General features: G+C 50.3%; 1 protein-coding gene across 2 annotated transcripts; it reads right to left on the minus strand.

Annotated features, from left to right (window-relative positions):
- Positions 1-7,873: 7,873 nt before the first annotated feature.
- CACNG5 (calcium voltage-gated channel auxiliary subunit gamma 5) lies at positions 7,874-22,851 on the minus strand. 2 transcript variants are annotated; one of them, XM_085077336.1, is made up of 7 exons: positions 22,711-22,851; positions 18,261-18,564; positions 12,103-12,389; positions 11,474-11,560; positions 10,518-10,658; positions 9,816-9,961; positions 7,874-9,440 (listed from the first exon to the last, which is right to left on the minus strand). In XM_085077336.1, exons 3-7 carry the CDS (start codon positions 12,308-12,310, stop codon positions 9,183-9,185), a joined length of 840 nt encoding a protein of 279 aa, XP_084933462.1. In that variant the 5' UTR covers positions 12,311-12,389; positions 18,261-18,564; positions 22,711-22,851; the 3' UTR covers positions 7,874-9,182. The 2 variants fall into 2 exon arrangements, with proteins under 2 accessions (XP_084933462.1, XP_084933463.1); XM_085077337.1 differs by having other exon boundaries at positions 18,261-18,556; positions 22,711-22,843.
- Between the last annotated feature and the right edge of the window lie 25 nt (positions 22,852-22,876).

Here is a 22,876-nt window from a genome sequence, read left to right on the forward strand (position 1 = left end):
CCTCGAGCTGCCCAGTGCTGGAGCAAAGCTGGAGCAGCTTTTATGGGGAAGCATTTATTAAAGGGTCAGTTCTGTCCTCAGTGAGGCTTCAACCCTTAGCTACAAAATCCATGTGCTGTGTGCAGCTGGATCCCCCAGGGAGCTGCAGAGGCCACAGGAATCAAAGCCCAGCTGGCAGAAATCACACCAAAGAGGTGCTTATTGACACATCTCTTTGGCAGAATAAAAAACCTGCTCCATTATTGTGTGATAAAGCTCCTGCCCTGGAGCTAGGGACCCAGAGAAGGGCAGGGTATTCCCACAGCAGGCTCTGTCCCTTTTGGGGCATCTGCTGCCCTTCTGCTCCCCCATGGCCACAGTGTAAGAGAATCCTCAATGTCTGAGCAAAGGCAGGAGTCAGATGCCTTTTTTTTTTTAAATTTCATAAACCCAGCGTTTCTGCACAGTAGGAAATGTGGGTATACTGAAATCTTTGGTAACCACATGTGGCACTCCTGGCAGAGGGGCCCTGACTCCCACCTGAGAGAGGACTCTGAGCCTTGCTTTAATTTTTTGAAAAAGACCCAAAAACCAAACCAAAACACTTTCTGCAGGAGCAGCATCATTTCCAGAGAGCAGCCCTCCCGTTGCCTCTGCAGTTTCACCTGCATTTTCAGCAGCCTGTGTGCCCAAAAATGATCCGTGGGGCTCAGGTCGCTGAGAAGCTTTCACAGGATCGCTGGAGATGGAAAAGCAATTTGCTGGCTGCTGTTCTGCCGCAGGAGCAGGAGAGGGTGCTAAATTCTTTCTCAATTTCTTTGTGTATTTTGAACACTGTTAAATCCACTGAGGAAGTGTGGAGTAGGGACTGAGCTTCCTGAGGGTTTCATGCCTTCCCAAGGGTTCTCCTGCTGCTGGAAAGCCAAAGCCCCTGGGCTGGGATGAGCAGATTCACTGTGAGCAGACAGCAGGGTGTTCCTGCTCCTTCACACTTCCAGGGATGAATTTGAAACAAGATCAGGGTGAAATATCTTCAATTTCAAGAGGCTGGAGGAGCTGGTGATGGAGAAAACTTGCTGAGGGAGAAGCCCCCAGTGTCACAGGTCAGGGACAAGGCAGAAGGGCAGGAAGGACAGTTGTGGGGTTGGCTGATGGAAACACAGGTTGGGTTGGTGGCCTCACCTTCAAAAGTCCTGGTGTGAAGTTCTCCCAGCATGACTGAACAGTGGAAGATGAAGGTGCACATCATTTATGTGCCAATCTTTTAATTGATTTGCCTAAACAGGCCCTGACCATTCCAAGTTTTAATTGTTACTCTGAGCTAAATGAAACCTAATTTATTTTCCAGCATCTTTCTGACACCTTAAAAAACTCAAGCAAACAGAGCCCAAGGACCCTCAAGCAAATAGGCCAGGTTGACAGATCTATTTTCACACCACTTGAAATTGCATTTTAATCTTCCTAACCTCTTTTTCCTGGTGCAGCTCCAGCATGGGGCAGGGAAACAGCTGCTCCTTGCCAGCTGGAAAAAGGTGATGTGCATGGAAAGGACAATTCTGCCCCCAACACCACGAGAAACAACCAACCAAACAGAAAATCCCAGCTGATGGCATCAGTTGGAACAAGGACAGACCTGATCAGAAAGAGGAAATAAAGTTTCTTCTGAGCATGAATGGCCCAGTGATAGCTGTGGAGAAGGCACTGAGCTGAGCCCACATCCCCTTCACCTTCTCACCCTCCTTCTCAAACAACAGCCAGCTGCACCTAAACTCTTATTATTTTTTCCCCCTTATTACAAACGAAGCACCAGAAAAAATAGGGAAAATATGTCAGGATGCCCTTTTTTTTTTAGCTTATTTTTTTCTTCTTCTGGCTCTGTTTCAGGCTCTAAGTTTTTGGTGATGCAGGTGCCTAAGACAGTCCTGATGTCCCTTTTGGGGCAATTTCTATAAGCAGCTCCAGTTTCTGTTGCAGACCCCTCACTGGGGAGGGAGCATCCTGTGAAGAGGAGCTCAGTGCTGATCACAAATGAGACATTAAACTCCAGAAACAAATCATTAATGATCTGGGTGCATGCTGAGGGCTTCATCAGAGGTCCTGAAGGGCCAAGATGCCAATCAAAAGGACAGCCCCTGGTTTATAAATAGGAAAACTGAGGCTGAAGTGGGTTTTCCCATGGGCTGCAGCCCCACCCGTGCAGGGTGGCACCTGTGGGGTGACCTGTCAGCCCCAGGAGCAACTCTGATTTGCCCCAAAGTCTTTTACTGGGTTGGATGACAACGTGGATGAACAAACTCCAGCTACACTCCAGGAGAGGGGCTCATGCCTTGCCTCCTCCCTTGTGCAGAGCAATTCCCAGCTTGCTCCAGAGCCTTTGGAGCATGATAATTGGCTTGGGAAAATGCAAATTTACCAGAACTGGCTGTGGGGTGGGAGTAGGGAAGAAAAAGCCCCCAGGAGCGCGGAGGTGGCAGTGTTATAATCGCAGCCTGTCATCGCTTTAACGTTATTAAACAACTTCTTAAAATAGCAGCCATAATTATTCCTATATGGAGCTCAATCTGGAGAGCTTTAGGCTCTTTCACTCTTCTGCTTCACTTTCCTGCTCCAGCATGGGTGGTTTGGGGCTCTGTGAAGGACCTGCCTGTCCATCAGCGAGGCTTTGCCCAAGGAAGCCTTCAGCCCTAACCCAGTTCCACCAGGCTCAGCTCTGTTGACATGAACATAGTTTTTGTTGCATTTTTAATTGTAAAAATGTATTTACATGAATAAAATACAGCTCACTTGGGGATATGACCTACTTTCCATGGGAAGATGAAACAACCATAGGTTTGTGTTTTTATTTCATGTATTTCAGCTGCTCTCAGTCAGACAGGGCTGCTGAGGCAGATCAATAAGAAATCCACAGCCACCAGGTTGCTTTTTTTCCTGTAAATAATCATATTCTGATCAAGATGACAGGGAGCTGCTACATTTCCGTGATGAAGCCTTTAACCTTCAGATCAGTAGAACAGTTTTGACAGTACATAATTTATATGGAAATAAATAATTTGATGGGGATTTTATATGTATGTGTTCTGCACTGCTGGAGAGATCCTCTCTGTTTCTCTAAATTATGAATAATAACACTAAATAATATATAATCCCACTGCCCTGGACAAACATGGGTCATCCCTAAGTTGAAGTGCAGCAGGAGCCAGGGATGCTCTCTCTCAATGAACAAACCCTGCAATTTCTGCTAAAATAAAGCACAATTTGCTTTTCCAGGATAATCAAGAGCCCTCACTCAGATATTTGAGCTTGTTTAGCATTGAAAAAAGGCAGCTTTAAAAGCCACAATATTTTTCAGTGTAAGAAATAGCAGTGCCCTTGGCTGGGCACTACACAGCCTTGGCAGTGCTGTGGATTCTTCCCTTATCCCCTCACTCCAGCAGCCTTTGGTGAGCCAAGCTGGAGACAGATTAACCCAACACTGAGATCCCCACAGCCCTCAGTTCTGCTAAACCTAAATGCCACAGATTTCCTCATTAAACACAAAGAACTGAGTGGGCTCTGCCCTGCACTGGAGCACAGACCCTGCTGCTCCCTCCCCTGTGTGTGACACCATCGTGTCCCCTTTCCCACGGAGCTGAACTCCCCACACTCCCCTTGGGAGCAGCCGAGTGACATTTCAGTATTTATTCAAATTAGCTGTTATTAATTAAATAACACCTTTCAGCTTCCTTGGCAGGTTTTCCCCTGCAGTTGCAGTGGGAAGCTGGTGTGTGTCAGGGTGTCAGGCAGATGTGAGAACCTCAGGGTTATATTTCTGTGAACATGCATCTCATTAAAAATGTTATCACTATGGAAAATAATGAATTTATGGTTATGTCTCTGTCCTGTGTCCTCTTTTGTGCCTTCCAGCTCCTCTGCACAAAACCCCATCACCAAGTGCTATTAAGCAAAGACCTTAGCTCTTGTCCAGCAGAGCTTTGCTTTAATTTTGGCTCCCAGGTCCAAGGGACTTCAGCACGTGCCTAAATATTTTGCCTAATTAGCAACAAAGCTGAATCTCAGGTCTGGGGATTTATCTACATGCAGATTTAGAGGTGCTGGATGGCAGTTGGGGCTAACTGGGGTAAGAGTGACTTTGTTCCCAAATGAACTGCTCTACCAGGACCCTTGGGGCACACAGAGCTGCAGCAGCCTCAGCTTCAGCAGCTGCAGGACCTGGATAAGCCAAGCCATGGGACACCTTCTCTGCTCCCCTGTCACACCTGGCTGGCCTCTGAGGAAATGAATGCACACTGTCCTAACATTAAAGATTTAAAGCAGCTGCATCTCATCACAGCCAGGAGATCTGTCCGGAGCCGATGACAAAAATGATGGCTTTTTGGGGAATAACCTTGACTGCTGGTGCTGCGTATTTTTGAGGCATATTAATCATAATTTCTGTGTGAATAATTCTCCCTTCACTGGAAATGGAGTGAGGGATGAGGCTTGGGGAGTTCTGAGGTGGTTTGATTAAAAATGCTGGGCAGAGCCCACAGAACATCACATTACAAACTGCTCAAGACATGAAAATATCCAGCTAGAGTCAATGTATTCCTTGAATTCAGCTGTTGGGATAGAATCTGCCAGCACAGTGCAGTGGGGTCACTTTCTTTTCATTGCAATATTGCTTTCCTCTGTTACAAATTGCAGTAATAATAAAGAAGAATCTTTCTTCTGCAAAGACTGAATTGCCCAGAGATTCAAAGATGAAAAGGTGTGAAAAGAAGAAGGGTTACACCTGGCTTGCAATTAGAGACATGTAGGGTAATTACTGCAGCCATCTTGTGCCCTTTACAGCCACTGCCACTGAGGCCACCAGAACCCCAAATCCAAGGGCTAGAAAACCCTACAGGAAGATAAAGCAACGAGGCAGCTCTTCTCTCTCTCCATTCTGCTGTATCCATGGGAACAGGTTGGGATTTGACATCTCCACGAGAGCTACAGACAGCAGCCCTGCAGTGCACACAGGAGAGGTCAGTGGAGCATCCCAGCCATGGTGGCACCCATGGAGCAGCTGGGGCACTGGGGACACCCTGGGGACACCCTGGAGTCCCAGCTTGCCTGTGTCCAGCACAGCTGTGGTGCAGCCAGGCTGCAGAAAGAAGAGTTAAAGAGCTGATGTGGTTCTTAGGCACCAAGAGCTGGTGGAGAAAAGGGTGCTGTGTGGGGTGAAGGAGCAAAGACCCCAAAACTGGCCAGGGAAAACAAGAAGGAAAAAAGCTGTTGTTTTTTCTAGGTAGGTTTGACTGTCAAATTGGAAAAAAAAAAAGGGAAGTAAATAAATAAATCTCATGAGGAAAGAAGGAAGGAAGAGGAAAATAAATATCTCTCAGCTACTTCTCATTAGTGGAGGTGTATTTACTCAGGTGAATATTCTGCCTGCTCACACAGCATCCCCAGCACAGGCACAGCAGCTCTGCACAGCTAACAAGCTATCAGCAGGGAGGAATAAGACTATTTAATTTCTTAGCACACCTTGAATAGCCCATGGGGCCAACTCACATTTGGGAAACTGAATACACAGCCTTGACAAATAGTATTAATAATGCAACACAAGCACTAGAAGGCAGAGCACTGTGAGCTAGAAACCCCCACGCTGTGTTCACCAAGCCAGCTCCTCACCCTGCCAGTGGTGTGTGTCTGGAAAGAACCCTCATGAAATACCTTTGGGTCCTGTCTGCTTGAAGCTGATGAACACTGTGTCCAGGTGGTGCAACATCCCAGCTCATCCAGGGCTTCCTCAGCAGAGGGGTTTGCTCTCCCCCTGCCTACTGACCAACAGCTCCATGCCATCCTCCTGCCCAAACCTCATCTCAGCACAGCAGCAGCTTCAGCAGGGGTCTTGGTCTGCATTCCTGCCTGGACTGGGGGTTTCTGCCTCACCTGACCCTTCCCAGTGGCTCCTTGTTCCCACTGCCAGTGTGGCTGCAAGGGGAGGAGCACTGGAGGGCAAATCATCTGCACCTGGATGTACCTTTTTATCTCTAATTGTGTTTTTGCTCCAGCAGCAGCTGGGGGAGAACAAGAACCTGCAGAGCCTTATTATTCCTCAGTACTTGATTAGTGCTTGGGATTGGGCTTTAATGAACCTCTTGCATCCACACCTCACACAGCCATGTGCACAAAGACTCTGACACCAATTAGTCATTCATGCAAAACGAGATTTTTTTTTGCTTCGAAGTGCAAACCATTCTCTGCAGTGTCAGACAACAGCCACCTTCCCACGGGCCTGGGGGAGGCTTGGCTCATCCCATCGGGTGAATTTAAGGACTCAGAGGGATAGAACCTCTGATTTAATTGGTAGTTTACCCTCCAACTCCACCTTTTATTTATTGCAGACAACGGAACAGACACAGAAGACAGTGAGGCCATCGCTGAGGTGGGTGGGAGAGACACTGAAGGAGGTGAGTGAGTGTTGTTCCTCAAGAAGGAAGGATGTGCAGAGGTGACAACATGATTAATAGGTGTCCCAAGGGGTGCTGCATGTGTTTGCCAAGCACTCAGACCTTGCAGAGCTCCATTCCTGGGCAGGTGGCTCTGCAGGGTGGCTCTGCTCGCCCCTCACCCAGGCCATGTTCCTGAGGATCAAAGGCTCTGGAAAAGTTCCTCCCCAGCCCCTGAAGGTGTGATAACTGCATTAAGGGCTCCACAGCCATCCCCAGGGAGATGGCACCTTTGGAGGGACAGAACAGCACCCAGAGGCACAACCACTGCTGCTGGTGCTGCAAACACCACATTCTGCTACCCAAAACGAGCATTTACTGAAACACCAACAAACATTTTTAAAACAGATTTCTTCTTGCATCCTGCACTTGTGCTCACTGGGTGAATGTGTGAACTCCCAGGCTCACAAATGCAGCCACATGATGAGAATCTCTCCAATGAATTAAAATAATTACTTTTCTAATTTGCCCCTAGACTCTACTAAACCTTCTGGGGCCTTGAGGAAGGCATGAAGTTTTTTTTAAAAATTTCTTCTGCTTGTGTAGGCAAACATTTTAATTTATAAAATGAATAATTCTGTGTTTAATCAGTGCAAAGGAAAATTCCACTCGGGGACAGGGACATCTCATGGTGCTGCACAGGATTAACCCAGAAAATGACTCCCCAGGGTGGAGGAAGGTGGCCATGGGAGAACCCTTGTGCCTCTGGGCATCAGCAGTTTTGGTGATCCTGAAAATCTCCCTTCTGAGGAGGACTGAGAATATAAGGAGCCATCAAGGGTAACATGCAAAGGCACCAAAAACCACCATCATGAAGCCCAGCAAACCAGATCAGGCTCTGGGGAAACTCGGAATGATTGCTTGTGAACTTCAGGGCTTTTCTGGAGCCAAAGTCACACAGAACATGGAGATCCTGATGGAAAACTCATGGTTGATCAGGCTGGGGCAGGTGAGGAGCAGCAGATTTGTGACTGCCTGGTGGGGCTGGCAGTGCTTTAGTGTTTGAATCTCCCAGCAGTCAACCTGCCACGCAGCACTAAACTCTGGGGCTCCAGCAAGAGCACAGAAGCTTGAGGGAAGTATAAAAACAGAGGGGTTTTGTGTCTACAGAAAGATGGCCTGATTTTAAAACTTTGTAAATTAGGAGTCTCCCCAGATATACACTGGATGTTCATTACTTGCTTATCTGGCAGAATTGCAGAGGAATAATCCTGTTGCAGAGCTGGCTGCATTCACTGCTGCAGTGATGTCCTGTGGAAAGGGCATTGAAATGGATGCAAGTAGCGGTGCTGCACCAGGACTTGGCCCCTGCTTTGGAGGAGTTTATAAATAAGAAATATTTAATTGCAAATTATAAATATTAATAATTAATAGTAACAACAAAGAGATGCAACATTCATCACGCAACGTGCTTAAAATGAGGTTAAAACTGTGTATATTCTATTTCTTTTAATTAACAGTAAGACAAAACAAGCTCAACTATACCAAGAATCCCAGACAGTTCTGTTTTGCAGAAAGGAAATTTTCAGAAAGGTTTAAATAACAAGAACAGAAATAAAGTTTGGACAAAGCTCTTTCTTCCACAAGGTGACAAGCTGGGGCTCACAGGCATCACAGCCTTCTCCTTCCCTGCCCTTTGTTTTCCATCAGAGGGATGCTCACCCTGACAGCTGGCTAAGGCCAAAATGCCAAAGCATCAAAAGAAATTTTAAAACTTAAAACCTCAAAATAAAATTTATACACACACACAGACACAAAAAGCAGTGAAAATACCATTTTCTTGCCAAATGAAACGTAAACCAACTACTTTGCTGCAGTGGACTTGTTCAGATAATCTCAACTCCATCACTTTACACCAGTTTGGGATCTTGCCTTTCAATGAAATAAGTTCTGGCCACAATTTCCCCTAAATTCTGCACCTAATGTTTCCCATGGGAAAGGTTTTGGTTGTTTTTCATTCGTTGCTGCACTGAAATTCTCCCATTTACACTTCAGCCCTCCTGTCTATAGGATGGCAGAGGAAATTTGGAGCCAATCCTCCAGCCCAGCACCCCAGGGTGCCTCCAGTCTAACATGGGATATTTAAAAACAGTTTGCAAGTTGGCCATGGAGGAACAACAGCCTGCGGTGTCCAAGCCTGCTGAGGTATCATCAAAGGATGGCTATTTCCCATTCCAGCCTGGCTGGGAGTGATATCCAGCAGTGAGAGATACCAATCAGTAAGTGTTCAGTCAAGACAAAATTTATATTTTGCTAATGCTGGTTATTCCTTGGAAAGTCACACAAATCTTTTATGCCTGCTGGCGCCAAGGCCAGTAAATATAGAATTCAATGATACAGTCGAATGCACAAACTTGAGCAGCCTACCTACCTACACCAAAAAAATACACCTTTTTTGCCTTAGTTCTACTCTATTTTCTTTTTCCTGCTCTTGAGTCCAGCCCTGGATTTATCCCCCAGGCAGAACTGCTGTTTGCTCAGCAGGACGAGCAGAGAGAAGAGGACTTTGGAGAGATTCTTAGTTATGCGGGGAGGAATAAAACAACCCAAAAAACAAAGAAAGGGAAACATCCCAATTCTCTAGGTTACACTATTGGTTATATAACCAATCTCCCTGGTTATATTTACCCTCCTATAAATAGAGAATTGGCCCGAAAGAGCGGCCTAAAGAAACGACAGACGGAGTCGGGGCGCGGCGACCGTCGGGGTGACGTGGGGCTGCGGGGCTCAGCAGGGCGACGAGGACATCTGGTCGTAGTCAGGACACTTGAGCAGGGCTGGGTAGCTCGTGTTCATCTGCAGGGAGGCCTCGCTGGAGATGTCCGAGGGGCTGCGGCCTCTGGCCCACGCGTCCGGCTGCAGGAACTGGCCCGAGTAGTCGGAGCAGTTGCTGAGGCGCGGCCGGTAGAAGCCGGGGTGGGGTCGGTACAGATCCTCGGCCGTGTAGCGCTTCATGAACAGGTACACCGACATCACCCCGGCGCTCTGCGGGACACACACACACGGCCTGAGCCGCCCTGCCCTCGGCTGTGCCGCCCAGACCGGCTGGGACGGGAACTGCCCCGCTCTGGGCTGCTCACGGTGCACAAACACACCCGAGGGCTCTCGCTGCCTCGCCCCGGGCTGTGAACAATGTGGCACAACTTGCCTCCTCCTCTGCATTCCCTGCTCGGCATCAGACTGGGACCAAGGGCCCCATCAGTGCTCCAGGGTGGCTCTGTCCCCCCACATGTCCCCTTCATGCTATACCTTACCCCCTCTCCTCACAGCCCTCCCTCAAACCCCATCTGAACCCCCTTTGTGCCAACAGCCTCAGCCTGCCCAGCCCGGGATGGACACACTGGTACAGGGATGTGGTACCTCTGTGAGCAGGAAGGAGATGGCAGAGAAGGCAAAGGACCAGCCGTATTTGTAATTGAAGAACGATTCCGAGTCCTTGGTCCTGTTGAGCATCTCGTCGTTAATGCTGGATATGTAGAGGACCAGCCCCACCACCAGGGACAGACCTGGAAAGGACAGTGGAAACACTTGAGGGGTGAAGCTGCTGAGGCAGCACCTTCTGCAAGACCTGACTTTTGGGGGAGAGTAAAACAATTGTGGGAGTGTGCTTGGAATAACGGGGAAAAGCAGCTGCCCTGCTGCTGCTCTCATTGCAGTGACACATTCCCTGCTCAGGCAGGTCTGTGTGCACGGCGAGGAGCGAGCTGGCTCTGGCAGGAGCAGCTTCAAAGCTCGGCTGTCACAGCTATTTGTTTAGCACTCGCACAACACCATAAATAAAACATCCCCTTTTCTCGTGTAGACACAGCCCAAGTGAGCAGTCTGAAGTTTCAGATCTCTGCTGCGACTGATGTGCCACGAGAACATCCTCTCCCCCACAGCTGCTCCTGCACAAAGGAGCTTTGCATGCATCCCACGGGGGCTGGAAGGCTGTGGGACTGAGCTGGGAGCCACCGTGGGTGACAGCTCCAACCAGGAGCCACCAGGGCTACCAAAGCTACCAGAGCAAACATGCTCCATGCTCCAGGGCTGCCAGGAGAAAAGCTGGCTTGCAAAACTCACCCGACAGGATGAAGAATATCCCTGAGACAAAGGCCAGGATGGTCCTGTGAGGTCGAATGTGGCCAATGTTGCTCAGGATGAAGCCAATGAACATGAAGAAGAGGCTGACCAGAGGGAAGGGGGTGGCAGAGCGAATCATCTCTGGTGAGAGAGGAGCAGAGGGGAAGTGAGAACAGGTTAATATTCCCTAAATAGTGTGAGCCTGGCTGGGTGAGAGGGCTCAGACCGTGTTTTGTCCAGGGCTTCTCTCTTTGCTAATGAGCTCAGTAAAACACAGAACTATGGAATCATAGAATGGTTTGGGTTGGAAAGGATCTTATGCTCCAACTGCCTGCAATGGGCAAGGGTTGCTCTGAGCCCTATCCAACCTGGCCTTGAACACTTCCAGGGATGGAGCAGCCACAGCTTCTCTGGGCAACTTGTGCCAGTGCCTCACCTCCATGGTGGTGACTGCTGATGTTTGCCTTTCTGAGGGTTCCTGTGGGAAGTGTTGCATAGGAAACCACCAGAACCTGCATTTTTCTCTAGCTCCACTCCATAAGTGTTTGCAGAATTCTATTTACTAAATCAGAAATGACTGCAGAATTCATCGTGAGAGCTGTGACACTCCATCCTTAATTCACCCCACTATATAATGTGCAAAACTGACTGCTAGGGAATAAATACAGCTGCAAATTATGGAGAGGAGACTAAAAAGCCAAGCACTTTGATGAACATTAGTGCTGAACAGGCAGTGGCAGGAAATTGTTCAGCTTAGAAGCTCCGTGGGCATCCTACCATTAGAAAGGGATGTCCCCAAACCAGGAGCACACTGGGCAATTCCCACAGTAAAAACTGTAGCTGCATCCCTGTGTGGCAGCACTGCCAAGGAACTCAGAGCTTCTCTGGCAAGGACACAAAGGTCACTTGGGGAGGGTCTTAGTGACCCCTTGGTGCTTTGACCCCATGGAACTCACTGAGGACGTTGATGGTGGACTCGGAGGTCAGCTGGATGTTCATGGGCATGACGTACTCGATGGTGAAGCACCTGCCACGCTCCTCACCTGCAGTGCACACACAGAAACGTGAGCCCTGCAGCCACGGGGTGTGAGGTCACCCCAGGGGTGATAGCAGAGCTCCTCACTTCTCCCTGGACTTTTCCAAAGCGGCTGAAACTTTGTGACATTTCAGGTTGGTCACTTTGAGATTCCCACACCCTTGGGTTCTATTCAACTCCATCTCTGCAGCCAAGTCACTTCATCCAACTTGGCGCAGACAGAGGGAATGGTCCAGCTGACCTGAATCTAAATCTTGCAGGGATGAAATGGAAAGTTTTTAGCTGCTGCCCAAGGCGTTGTGGCTGCAGCTCTGGAACAGGGCAGGGGGTCTGGCAGGGCAGCAGCAAACTCACCAAAGCCTGTGTGCAAAGGCACATTTGTGCTTTGGACTGTTAAAGTCGGGCATGAGGCAATGACTTGCCAAGGTTGTGCCTAAGTTTGGAAGCACAGATGGGCAGAGCCTCTAAAAATCCCATTTTTCTTGGCCCTTTCCCGCTGGATGGCACTGACACACAGCTAAGGGGATGTGTTTGGCTGGGACACCATACCTGCCAGAAAGCAGACCCTCCAGAGCCCCGAGTGCAGCGACAGCTTGATCTCGGCCGTCTGGTTCTGGGGCTGGACGATGCCCTCCTCCAGGTAGAGCCAGTAGTCGGTGCTGACGGAGATGCCCAGCAGGCCGAGGCCACAGACAGCAAACACACTGCTGAGCAGGGTCAGCGCCTTCCTGCTGCAGGCACTCATGCCCAACAGCATGGGGGGCCAGCTGGGGGCACCTTTGGGGAGCCTCAGCCCCTGTGGGGAGCTCTGCCCTCGATCGCTGCGGCAGCCCGAGCTGGAAGGAGCCATTAAAGCAATCACTGACAGACACAGAGTTTGACCCAAATCCCACCCGACCGCTGTCCCTGCCAACCCCGGCTCGGGATGTGGGAATGCACAGGGCTGGAGCAGCTCCTGGGCTCGGCTGGATCTGCTGCAGGTGAGCTCCTGCCTCTCCAGCCAGAGCAGGCACTGATCTCCCCAAGGATGGAGCTGAACTGCAGCCTCTCATCTCCCCACGGAGCCTTATGGAGTGCAGCACAGGAGCTCAGGGGCACCACTTAACAAAGATTAACAGAGCTGCTCAGAGCTGCTGCACCAACCCCAACCCCGAGCAGCCCTCATCACCATCCCACTCCCTCCAACACTGCCATTTTCCCTCTTCCAGGCTAGATTTACCCATTAGGAGATCATGCTAGTTTTGCAAAAGCCATGCCACGTTTACGATGTCATCAAATACCTTGAAGCACAGTGGCATGACACAATAATTTGTCTTTTTTTGTTGTATTGCTCTTGCCAGAACTGCCAGTACTCTCCCTAGTCCAAACCCACCTTGTGCTTTGGAGGGAGGCAGGGAAATGGGGACAGAGAGCTGCAGCCAGGCCCTGGGCAAACATTAAAGGAAAATCTTCCCTCATCCCCATGTCACTTATGTGTAGAATCCATCCTAAATTATTATTATTTTATTGCACATTTTCTACTTTGGGGAAATAAGCATTTCCTATGGTGCCCTGCAGACTGATAAAATAGCACCAGAAATCAGAGTTCTTGGTGCAGTGGAGGAAGAGTGAAATTAAAATTGCGGGGTGGGAGAGAAAACCCCACAGCAACAAAAGATTAAAGGAATAAGAGTAAGAAGGATAAAGACATGAGTGAGAGATATTGTGTGGAGCAGCAAGGAGGCAGACAGTGCTACTGACTGCTGTTAGAAAGGCAGAATGGAGCACAGAGAAGTGCCATGTCATGTATATTTTCCAAGGCACATTTTGCTGCTATTCAGCAATAAGGAAAAAATATATAAATGCAGCCAGACAACAAAACTATTGACTGGAGAAGCAGGTTGCATCTTCCTTGGACTCCCTTTCGACCTGCACTAGTCTTGTTTTGCACCCTCAGGAGTGGCTCCATCACTGCTGTGCTCCCTAGGTGAACAGACTCCTTGGAAGGGAAGTCATATTGCTGTTATCACCACAGTGAAGGTGGTGAGCTCAGAGATTAAATCTGGAGACACAAATCCTGCCTGGACCAGAGATGACGACTCGCTGTTCCAACACGGCCGAGCAGACTGCAGCAGGGTTGTTTTTTCTAGTGCCTCTGATGCAAATATATTAATTCTCACTTGCTTACTGTGACTCTCAGAGATGCCAAAAGTCTTCACAGCTTGTACTTTTACACCTGAAAGCCTCCAAGGATAATGTTGTGCCATAATTTCCTCGTGGTGAAAGCGAGTAGATGATGCTGAGAGAGGTTTCTTGCTGCTCCAGCACTCTGGGGTCTCTGAGCTCTTGCAGTGCTCACCCCCAGCACTCCTGTCTCACAAATCCACAGCACCAGCTCCCCAAAACTCAGCCCTGGGCTGGGCTTGCAGCAGTTTCGTATTAGTTTAACATGAAGGAAACTTGTAGTTACTGTGGAGTCCAAAGAAATGCATTTACTGAACAGATGCAACAGACAAGGTCTGTCTGCCCTCCAGCTCACTGCTCTGGGCAGCAATAAGAGAGAAAAGCAGGGAATGCTGCTGGAAGAGTATCAGATTCTTGAGTGGAAGACAGAGAGGGAGAGAGAGTCTGTAGTTATGGCATCTGACCCTGAGTCCAAAGCAGGCAAGTACATCTTGGTAGGAAGCAGATGTACTCTCACCCTCAAGCACTGCAACAGCTTTGACAATTCCCTTCCATATGAAATTAAAGATTTGGCTCTTCCTACGTTCACACTGTGCCTTTTCCCAGAAGGTTCCAACCTAGAAAAGGGGATTGCTGTCTCCAGACAGCCCATGCAAGAGCTCCAGCTCACACTCCTGCAAGCTTTCCCTCCACCTTTGGCTTAGCTAACCAGCCTCATTTCTAATGTTTTCATTTAATGTTTCCCTCAGCTCAAGAAAAGTAGGATGTGTTCCCAGGAGGAATATCTCCCTGCTAGGGAAGCAAGGAGCAAAGTGCTGAGGAGATGCTCAGATTCTTTTTTCCCTGACAAATTAGGAGGCAGCAGCTCAAGAAGAAACTGGTGGCTATGGAGCAGAGAAGCATATCAGCCCTGAATATGCCATTTCCCATCTATAGATTCCCATTAGATTCAGCAATCAAACAGCAAACACAGATCCTCTGGCTCATCCATTCTTCTCCCTAGCTCAGCCAGAGCCATATTTTCTAGTTGCTGCCTCAAAATGAACAGCATTTACTACAGGGTGTCTCATCCCTCTTGGCATTTTGGTGCCAAAATGGTAAAAGGAACTGGAATCTATTCTTGGCTCATGTATCATCAACAACCATCCTCCCTGCACATTTTTCGTTAATAACAAGCCAAAAATCATAGTAGGGAGTATGTGAAGGTGCAGATAAAGCCACTCAGAGGGAAATAACTGAGCATTTCCTGTGATTTGTTGTCCACCAACATCAGGCACTGGGAAATGGGTCCATTTGGTCTCATTTCTGTTGGTGTGACGTGAGCAGCAGGGAGAGGGTCAGGCGTCAGAGCTGCACCTCTCAATTGCCTCATTCCTTTTCCCTCTCACACTTCAATTTCCATGAAATCACAGATGCATTAGAGACTGATGCCTATTGCTGCCTTGCTGGCACACAGAACCCAACCTGAGGTGCTGGGGGACAGGGGCAGGGATGATGCAGAGCATCTGCTTCAAACAAACCTCCGCAGGACTCCAAAGTGAAAGGTTTTGCAAGGTCAAAAACAGGAGCTGGCTTGATTAGCAGCAAGGATTTAGTCCACAGTGACCTTTATCAATTGTGTTATGCTTCCTATGGCTGTTTGGCTGTCCAACAGGAGCTGGATTTTAAATTAAATGAATAGAGCCCCAAAGATTTCCAAGAAATAGGTCCTTAGAACTATTCCTGCTCCTTCGATCACGCTGTGCCTTCCGGTAGCAGTCCAGGGAATAATAAAGACAGCCTGCAATGTAATCTGCAGTCCTGGTAATGAATTTCTCCTTGCCTTGGAGCAACAGCTTCTGATGGAAACTGCACCTGGCCCTTGCTGGGCCCCAATCCTTTGGGAAAGGAAATGAGTGTTGGCATTGCTCCTAAGGCAGCTCACCCAGACCTACCCCTTACCTACTGCTCTGCAGCCACAGGAAGGAAATACCTTCCAGATTTCTGAGCACACATCTGGGGCATTAATGCCAAGCACAAGCCACTGCTCTGGGTGATGTGGATGGGCTGAGAAAAATGAATATATCACTGGTCAGCTGCATGGACAGGATGGGTCACATCAATAAATCACTGCTCTGAGTTCACCGGAAAACAGCAGCTCCTCCTGCCCTGGGTAAAGGCAGAAGGAGCAGGGCCAAGCCATTGATTTTTACGTGGCTAAAGCATCATTTCCAATTTCCTGGCATTTGGGAGGAAGGGAAGCACTGCCAAGGTCATTGGAGCAGACAGGAGGGAAGGGTTTGTTTGTGGAGGGTGGTGAATGCCAAGGGCCAGAGGAAATCAGAGATTCAGCTGTGGATCTGCAGCAGTGGGAGAGGCTGAGAAGGACAAAGGAGAAGGAATGAAGCTGGTGAAAGGGAGTAGGAGCCCACTGAGTGAGCGATGGATGTACAAAGAACAGCAGGGACCTGGGTAGAGCAATCAAATGCGGGAGTGTGAGCTGTGATGGAGCTGAACTGAAAGGAGCAGCTTCCACTAACAAGAAATTGGGCTGGCTAAAAATAAAGGGCCTTCGAGCAGTGCCATCCCTTCCTCAGGACACAACGCAGGCCATGGATGTGGGCAAAAAAAAAAATAAAATAGGTCAAGGAGAGCAGCTCTTTGAGAACAAAACTTCTGAGAGCTGGCAGTGCTTAGGCAGGCAGGACTGTGCTGAGGCCACCACTGCACTGTCACCTCCTTCGGGCAGCACAACTCGCCCTGGCTCCCTCAGGGGCAAACCAGAAAAGGCTGATTTGGTCATTAATAACCCTGGGCAAGCAGAATGATCCCACTGAGCTCAGGGAGCACCCAAAGGGTGCAAAAGCTTCAGTGCCAAAGCAGGGGGTGCAGGATGCACTGAGGCCAGCTGGGCTGGTGCTCTGGGGCTGGCAGAGGGTTGGAGCAGTGTGAGAGCACATGGGAGATGACTTTCAGCACAGCTGAGGAGATGCTGAGGGCAGCGCCCACGGCTCCATCTGGAGTGCAGGAGCAGCAGCTCCACAAACCTGACCTGCAAAACTGGGCAACTGGGAAACAGAGCTTTGGTTTTGGAATTACTGCTTGGGAAGAAACAGTGCCTGCTGAAGCTTGGCAAAGGTGTGCTGCAGGCAGGAGAGGAACCAGGGCTGCTCTGGCTCCATGTAAAAGCTGAAGAGAGCAGCGATGGCTGCAGAGAAAAGCAATGCCTCCTGCATTGGTACACTGAGAAGGAAATTTCCAGAGAGGATGTGGGTTGCAGTTGATCCCTAGGGCTCCCAGGTGTCCTGTCCCGGGCTGCTGGCACCACCACCTCCATGGCACACGGAGAAATACAAAAGGCAGCTTTGAGAGCTGCATCAGTGTCACGCAGAAATGTCAGCTGGGTTTCTGAGAGAGAAAATACCTATTGGAAAAATTAAGTGTGGAAATAAATCTTTTTGATGTGGAGGAGGCTTAGCCTGATATTAAGAAATAAAACAGCTCAGCTCATGGCAGTTTGAACGAGGGCTTGTAACTGTGGCTACGAGCAAACAAACTTCAAAAGGATCAATACTGGGCTTGAAAGCTTCCCTCAGCTGGGAGCAGCAGCTCTGCCATTACCGACGGATAGACACGGCACAATGGATCAATGGGCACACTGGGCCCACAGGCTCTCCAGGGAGGGTTTAAAAACAAATAAATGAATAAAAAGAAGGCTGGTTATGAGTTATTTAAGCCTATATTGAGCCACAGCAATAACAAACCTATTAATTTTGTGGTTGTCATCACACACAAGGAACGCCTGATAAATAATCAGAAGAAATGATGTGTGAGCTCACACTCTGCAGTGCTCACTACTAACTGATTTCAGTCGTGATATTACTTGGGATTTTCTCCCTTAAACTTGACTTACATAATTTTTCTGAGAAGTCCTCTTTTTCCTAGCACTTCCTGTGCTTCATTTCTTGCCAGAGTTATTTTTTACAGTTTGGTGAAAAAATCCTGCTATGGCAGTGCAAGAGTGATGGAAATGCTGTGCAGAAAGCACCATAATTTGAATGCCCAAGGCTGACCCACTTCCCTCTCCTCCTTTTTCCCACTTCAGCCTTTTTGTTGTGGCCTGCTTGAAATGTGCCCTTTTGCCTGGGTCAGGTTTGCAGAGAGAGCTGTTCCTGATAACTGAGACCACCTCAGCTCCAGCACCAAGTAAAATGATATTCCCACGGTCAAAAGTGCAGCAACCGAGATTTATTTCCCTCCCCAGCCCTCAAACCAAACCCTTTCCCAAAGTGGCCACCTCTGCCACCCTGCTGCACTTGCTGGACTGATGGCTCAGCTCTTCCCCACTAACAGCTTTGGATGAAGCCAGCAACTTCCAACAAACAAAATCATCGCCCGAACAGCCCTGACAGTCCTGGTTGTTCCCAGGCTGCTGGCACAGCCCTGTGTGTACAGTCAGCCTCATTCACATGGTCCTTCTGCATCCACAGATATCCCCCACACAACTTTTATAGATCCCATCCCACCCACGTGTCTCCTTTCTCCTCGGTGTTTCAGGCTCTTACCTCTGCTAACCCCAGCTGAAGAGATGCTTCGGCAAGAGGAGAAGCTGTGATGGGGCTGAAGGTGGGAAGAGCAGCTCTGGCAGATCAGCAGCAAGGATGAAGGTCCTGGATGGAGGCTTCAGCTGCTGGATGCTCTGGGAGGAGCTGGGAGTGGGATGGCTTTGGAAACAGGCAGGGGAGAGATCCTGGAGCTGAAGAGCCTCAGCTCTGCCCCTCGGAGTGACACAGAGTGCTGGGGCACAGCGGCAGGCAGATGGCAGGCAGGGCTCTGCATCCACGTGCTGGCAGCTCCTGCCCTGGGGGGCTGAAAAAAGCATTACACAAAGTGCATTTCTCAAGAGGGAACCAGAAGCTAAAGCTCTGAGCTTGCAGTATTGCCCACACAGCCAGGCCCAGCTCTCCAGGTCTAACCTATATTTATCTGTTCAAAGTTTACAACCCTCACAATAGCTGAGCCCTGTCCTTTGCAGAGCCCTTCCCATGTCCTCCCTCCCCACACCCGACACACAATTCTGCTCACAGTGTGTCACAATGCTCACAGCCAGGGACCTGAGGCGAACTGCTGCTTTCAGTACCCTACAAAGAGCTACAAAAGCAGAATAAAAGAGGGAAATCTCTAATGCTGTGAAGCAAACCAGCTGGGGACTGTGCTGGAGGAGCTGCAGAAACCTCAGTGCCGTGAGCAGTGGCTGCCCATTAACCTCTGCCTGAGGTACACCACAGCTTGTACTCTCAATCGAAACACATGAACTGCAGTGACCCAACGATCCAGTGACCCTGATCAGGCTGCTCACTGCAGCTGGCACAGGGACCCAGCCAGGCACAGGGAGCAGGAGAGCAGCTGGCTCAGCTGGGGACATCCACTCACTCCAGCAGCAGGTCTGGGCTGCTCTGCTGGCCTATTAAAGCTTTAACAGCTGGTCCTTGTTCACGTCCAAGTATCATTTCAGTTGGCACAAAGTCCTACAATAGCCTTGTAGATTAAAAAAGGGAGAATAATCTCTTTCTTGCAGCTTTTCAAGGTCTCTGCGTCCTTCCAGCAGCAGGGCAGGTAATGGCTGAAGTACACAATCACCTCTTCTGTAAGATATTGACGTTTTAAATTGAAGTGGGTGGGAGCAGAGCCTCCAAATTCCGTGTAAGCACTCCAAGAGCTGTGCAGGGAATGTCTCTGGGCTATGAACTTCCAGTGCTGCAGAAGGTCTAAGAAAAGCCCCAGGTACAGCCCAGGAGCTGAGGCTGCTCAGCACAGAGGGGCTAACACCCCCCGTTCCTCTTTCCCCCTTAACGATCAGTGCATGACAGCTTGAGCTAAATTAAGCATGCTGGGAGGTAAAAATAGCATCAAGAGCTAATTAAAGCTCCTGCACTCCCCCGTGTCGGTGGTACCTGAGCTGGGGAGGCAGGAAGCCACAGCTCTTCCCCTGCTCTTCTCGCCACTGCTGGCAGCTGGAGGGGTTTTATGAACGTTTTCAGTGATAAATGAGAGGAAGGCAGAAATCCCCTGAGGGCTCTGGGCTCTGAGCAGCGAGGGCTGCAGACAAGTGGCACACAGGGCAGGCAGCACGTGCTGCCCACAGCTGCAGGGATTTGTGTCCCTCGGTGTGATTAAAGATGATGGATAGCAGGGAGCAGCAGTGCCTCGTTAGCCAGGAGATTGCATTCCCTGCTCCCTGCTTGGGAACCAACCTCGCTGCAAAGCCTTCCAGCAGCAGAACAATGAAAGGCACAGAGAAAGGGCAGAAGGGCTGTGCTGTGCCATGCAACCTCAGGGAATGACTCCACAACCAGTGACAAAGGCAGCACTGCTGCCCATCCAGCTCTGCTCAAGCACTGGGGACACAGCCTCTTGGAAGCTGCTGGTGCTGCCTTTGTGCACAGCTGCCCTGGTCTGACACTGGGCAGCCACTGAAGTTTGGCCCCATTTTCACACAGGAAAGGTCTCTGCTTTGCTTTTTAGTCGAAGTCAAGCCCTGACACCTTGGCACCACCAGCTTCTTGTTCCTGTGGCACCAGCCCTGCAGCACCTCTCCTGCCACCTCCATCCCACCTGATGCTGCCAGCCAGAGCTGCTGCAGAGGAAAGGAACATCTGTCACAGGCATTTCATGTCTCCCAGGAAGAAGCCAAGGCCACCTGTGGGGCTGAGAGGGTGAATCCTGCAGAGCTGGAGCTCTGCTCCCTGCGGATGGGGAGCTCATCAAGCAGCACTGGGTGGGAAAATGAATTATCCACAAGTTGTCCTGGGTCAGGGGATGCAGCTGCTGTGCTGCTCCAATAACACTCTCTGTGCAGCCTTAACGCTGCTCTAACAAGGTTTTCCACTGACAAGCAACGATATCTTCCTCATTAATAAAAGAAAAACTGTAATTCCTGTCTTCCTAAAAAAACCACACACAAACTCCACTCATCTACAACAGCCCATTTTCTGAGCTTGATAATGGTGTATCTGTTGTGCTTTTACAAATGCCATTTTGCCACTAAATATTTTACCACAAATATTAGAAGTTGTGGCTATACAGCTTTAAAAATCAGTGTGACTTTGACTCCAAAGCATCTTTCTAGAACACACCTAGAACTCAATCTCCCTTTAATTTCAGTGAGATTAAGATCCTCAGATAATTAGATGATGGAGCCTAGGGCCAAAGTTACGTTAAAAACGCTGTGTTAAACCCAGGGGTCTGGGAAAATTTAGGAAAAGCTCCTGGTGCTCCCTGCAGCCTTGCACAGCTCACAGCTTGCTGATACCACTGAAATCTCGGCAGGCTTGTGCATTATTTCTCTTTTGTATTTTATATTCCCTCCCCTCTCCATAAATAAAGCTGAAGCTGCAAAAGCCGTGCTATGGATGCTGCCAGGTGGGAATTCATTCAGCTCCATGAATATATTCAACAGCTACAAGAATACAGCAAGGGACGGGAGAGACCCCAGAGAGGCACTGGTGTGCCCTGGGTGTCACACGGGGACCCTGAGGGGAAGCTGTGAGTTCACATATGTGCTGCAGGTAGGCAGTGCTCTGCCCTTGGCTCCTGAGACCGAAATGCTGCTAGGGCAGAGCAGAGGAAGCTCTGAAAGGAGCCCAGACAGGAGGCACTTGTGGGACCCAGGGCTGATGGAAATGGGAATGCTCCTCCAGCAGAGCTGCCAGCCTGGCTCATGCCACCAGCACTCACTGCTGCTGCAGGGAACTCAGCAGAAATGCTCTTTTTTAGCTGAAAGTGTCCTTTGCAGGGCTCTGGCTGAAGCAGTGCTGTCTCCAGTGAATGCAACAGCCTTGCTGCCCTTTCCTAAGGCTCACCTGGGCCACGCAGGCACCTAGCAGCTCTGAGGAGGCCTGGTCTGCCCCAGGGGGATTTGGGGGATGCAAAGGACGCTCTGGTGACAGCGGTGCCGAGGGCAGAGCCACTCCCCAGGCACCCTGAGGAGCCTCCTGCTGCTCCGGGCATGGAAAACACAACCCTGAGAGCTGCAAAGAGCATCCCGCGGCAGGCGCTGATGAAGTTTTATGAAACGCCCGGCAATTAATCAAGAGCCAAAGGACGTGTCAGACCGTCCCTGCTCGCAGCCGCCGCGCTGGCTGAGCCACCACATTTCCCATTATTTCCCATTTCCCCACCTTCCCCAGGCTGGGAATAAGGAGATGGCGCGGGAGCGAGGAGAGGCTCCGTGTCCCTTTCCTGCTCGTATGGGAACACACGAGGCAGCCTTTCCCCTCACCCCCCGACATTTCACTTCACTTAAGAAGCAGGTCAGGTTCTGCTCACATAGCCTCGCTCCATTCACAGCCCCCTCTCCAAGGGGTTTGCTGCACTGCAAAACATCCACAGCCCGACTTCCCGCAGATTTGATATTCCCTGGCAAAAATACACATCCGTTCCTCAGCAAAACCTTCAAAAGTCGGGGATGCTCTCAGTGCCCAAGCGATGGCCTCTGTGAGCAGCGTGGGGGAAACCCAGGGATGAAGAGCTCGGGGATGAAGCGCTGGGATTTTCCGGCATCCCCGTGCTAAGGTCGCTCCGTCGGGAATCGGGAGAAGTCAAACGCCGCCGCCCGAGGGCTGCCGGTGCCAGGGCAGGGCACAGGGACACCTCCCCGGGCAGGGCACAGGGACAGCTCCCGGGCAGGGCACAGGGACAGCTCCCCGGGCAGGGCACAGGGACAGCTCCCCGGACACCTCCCGGCTCCAGCCGCGCCTGCCGGGCTCGCAGCGCTCCGGGGCCGCGCTGGGGATGCTGCGGATGCTGCCCGGGCGGTGCCACTGCCAGGGGATATGGAGAGCACAGGGACACATGGCCCGAGCCCTGCGGCTCCGCGACAGATCCCTCTGCCCTCGGCTTTAAACTTTCGGGGCTTTACAGCCATTCGGAACCCCCCGAAGCCGTGTCGCTCCCGCTCCCGGGGCAGCCGGGAGGGAGCCCTAACCGGTGTCTCCCCAGCCCCGCGGCACTCACCGGCGCTGCTCCCGGCGGTCCCGGGGATGCTCCGATCCGATCCGATCAGCTCCGCTCCGTGCCGGGAGAGCCCGGGAGGAGAGGGCATCACATGGCGCCGGCGGGGCCAGCCCACCTCTCCCTCCCCTCCGTGCCCTGTTCCCTCCCTCCATCCCTCCTTCCCTTT

The sequence above is a fragment of the Lichenostomus cassidix genome, chromosome 18 (assembly GCF_008360975.1).
Source record: "Lichenostomus cassidix isolate B80296 chromosome 18, HeHo_3.0, whole genome shotgun sequence".
Classification (NCBI taxonomy): domain Eukaryota; kingdom Metazoa; phylum Chordata; class Aves; order Passeriformes; family Meliphagidae; genus Lichenostomus; species Lichenostomus cassidix.

Bases quoted from the DNA above. Each gene is read 5' to 3' on its own strand.
- CACNG5 (XM_085077336.1), bottom strand. From the start codon at position 12,310: ATGCTGTTGGGCATGAGTGCCTGCAGCAGGAAGGCGCTGACCCTGCTC. The intron at 10,659-11,473 runs GTGAGTTCCATG...CTCTCTCACCAG, and splicing joins GTCCACCATCAACGTCCTCA to AGATGATTCGCTCTGCCACC. The intron at 9,441-9,815 runs GTACCACATCCC...TGTGTCCCGCAG, and splicing joins TCTCCTTCCTGCTCACAGAG to AGCGCCGGGGTGATGTCGGT.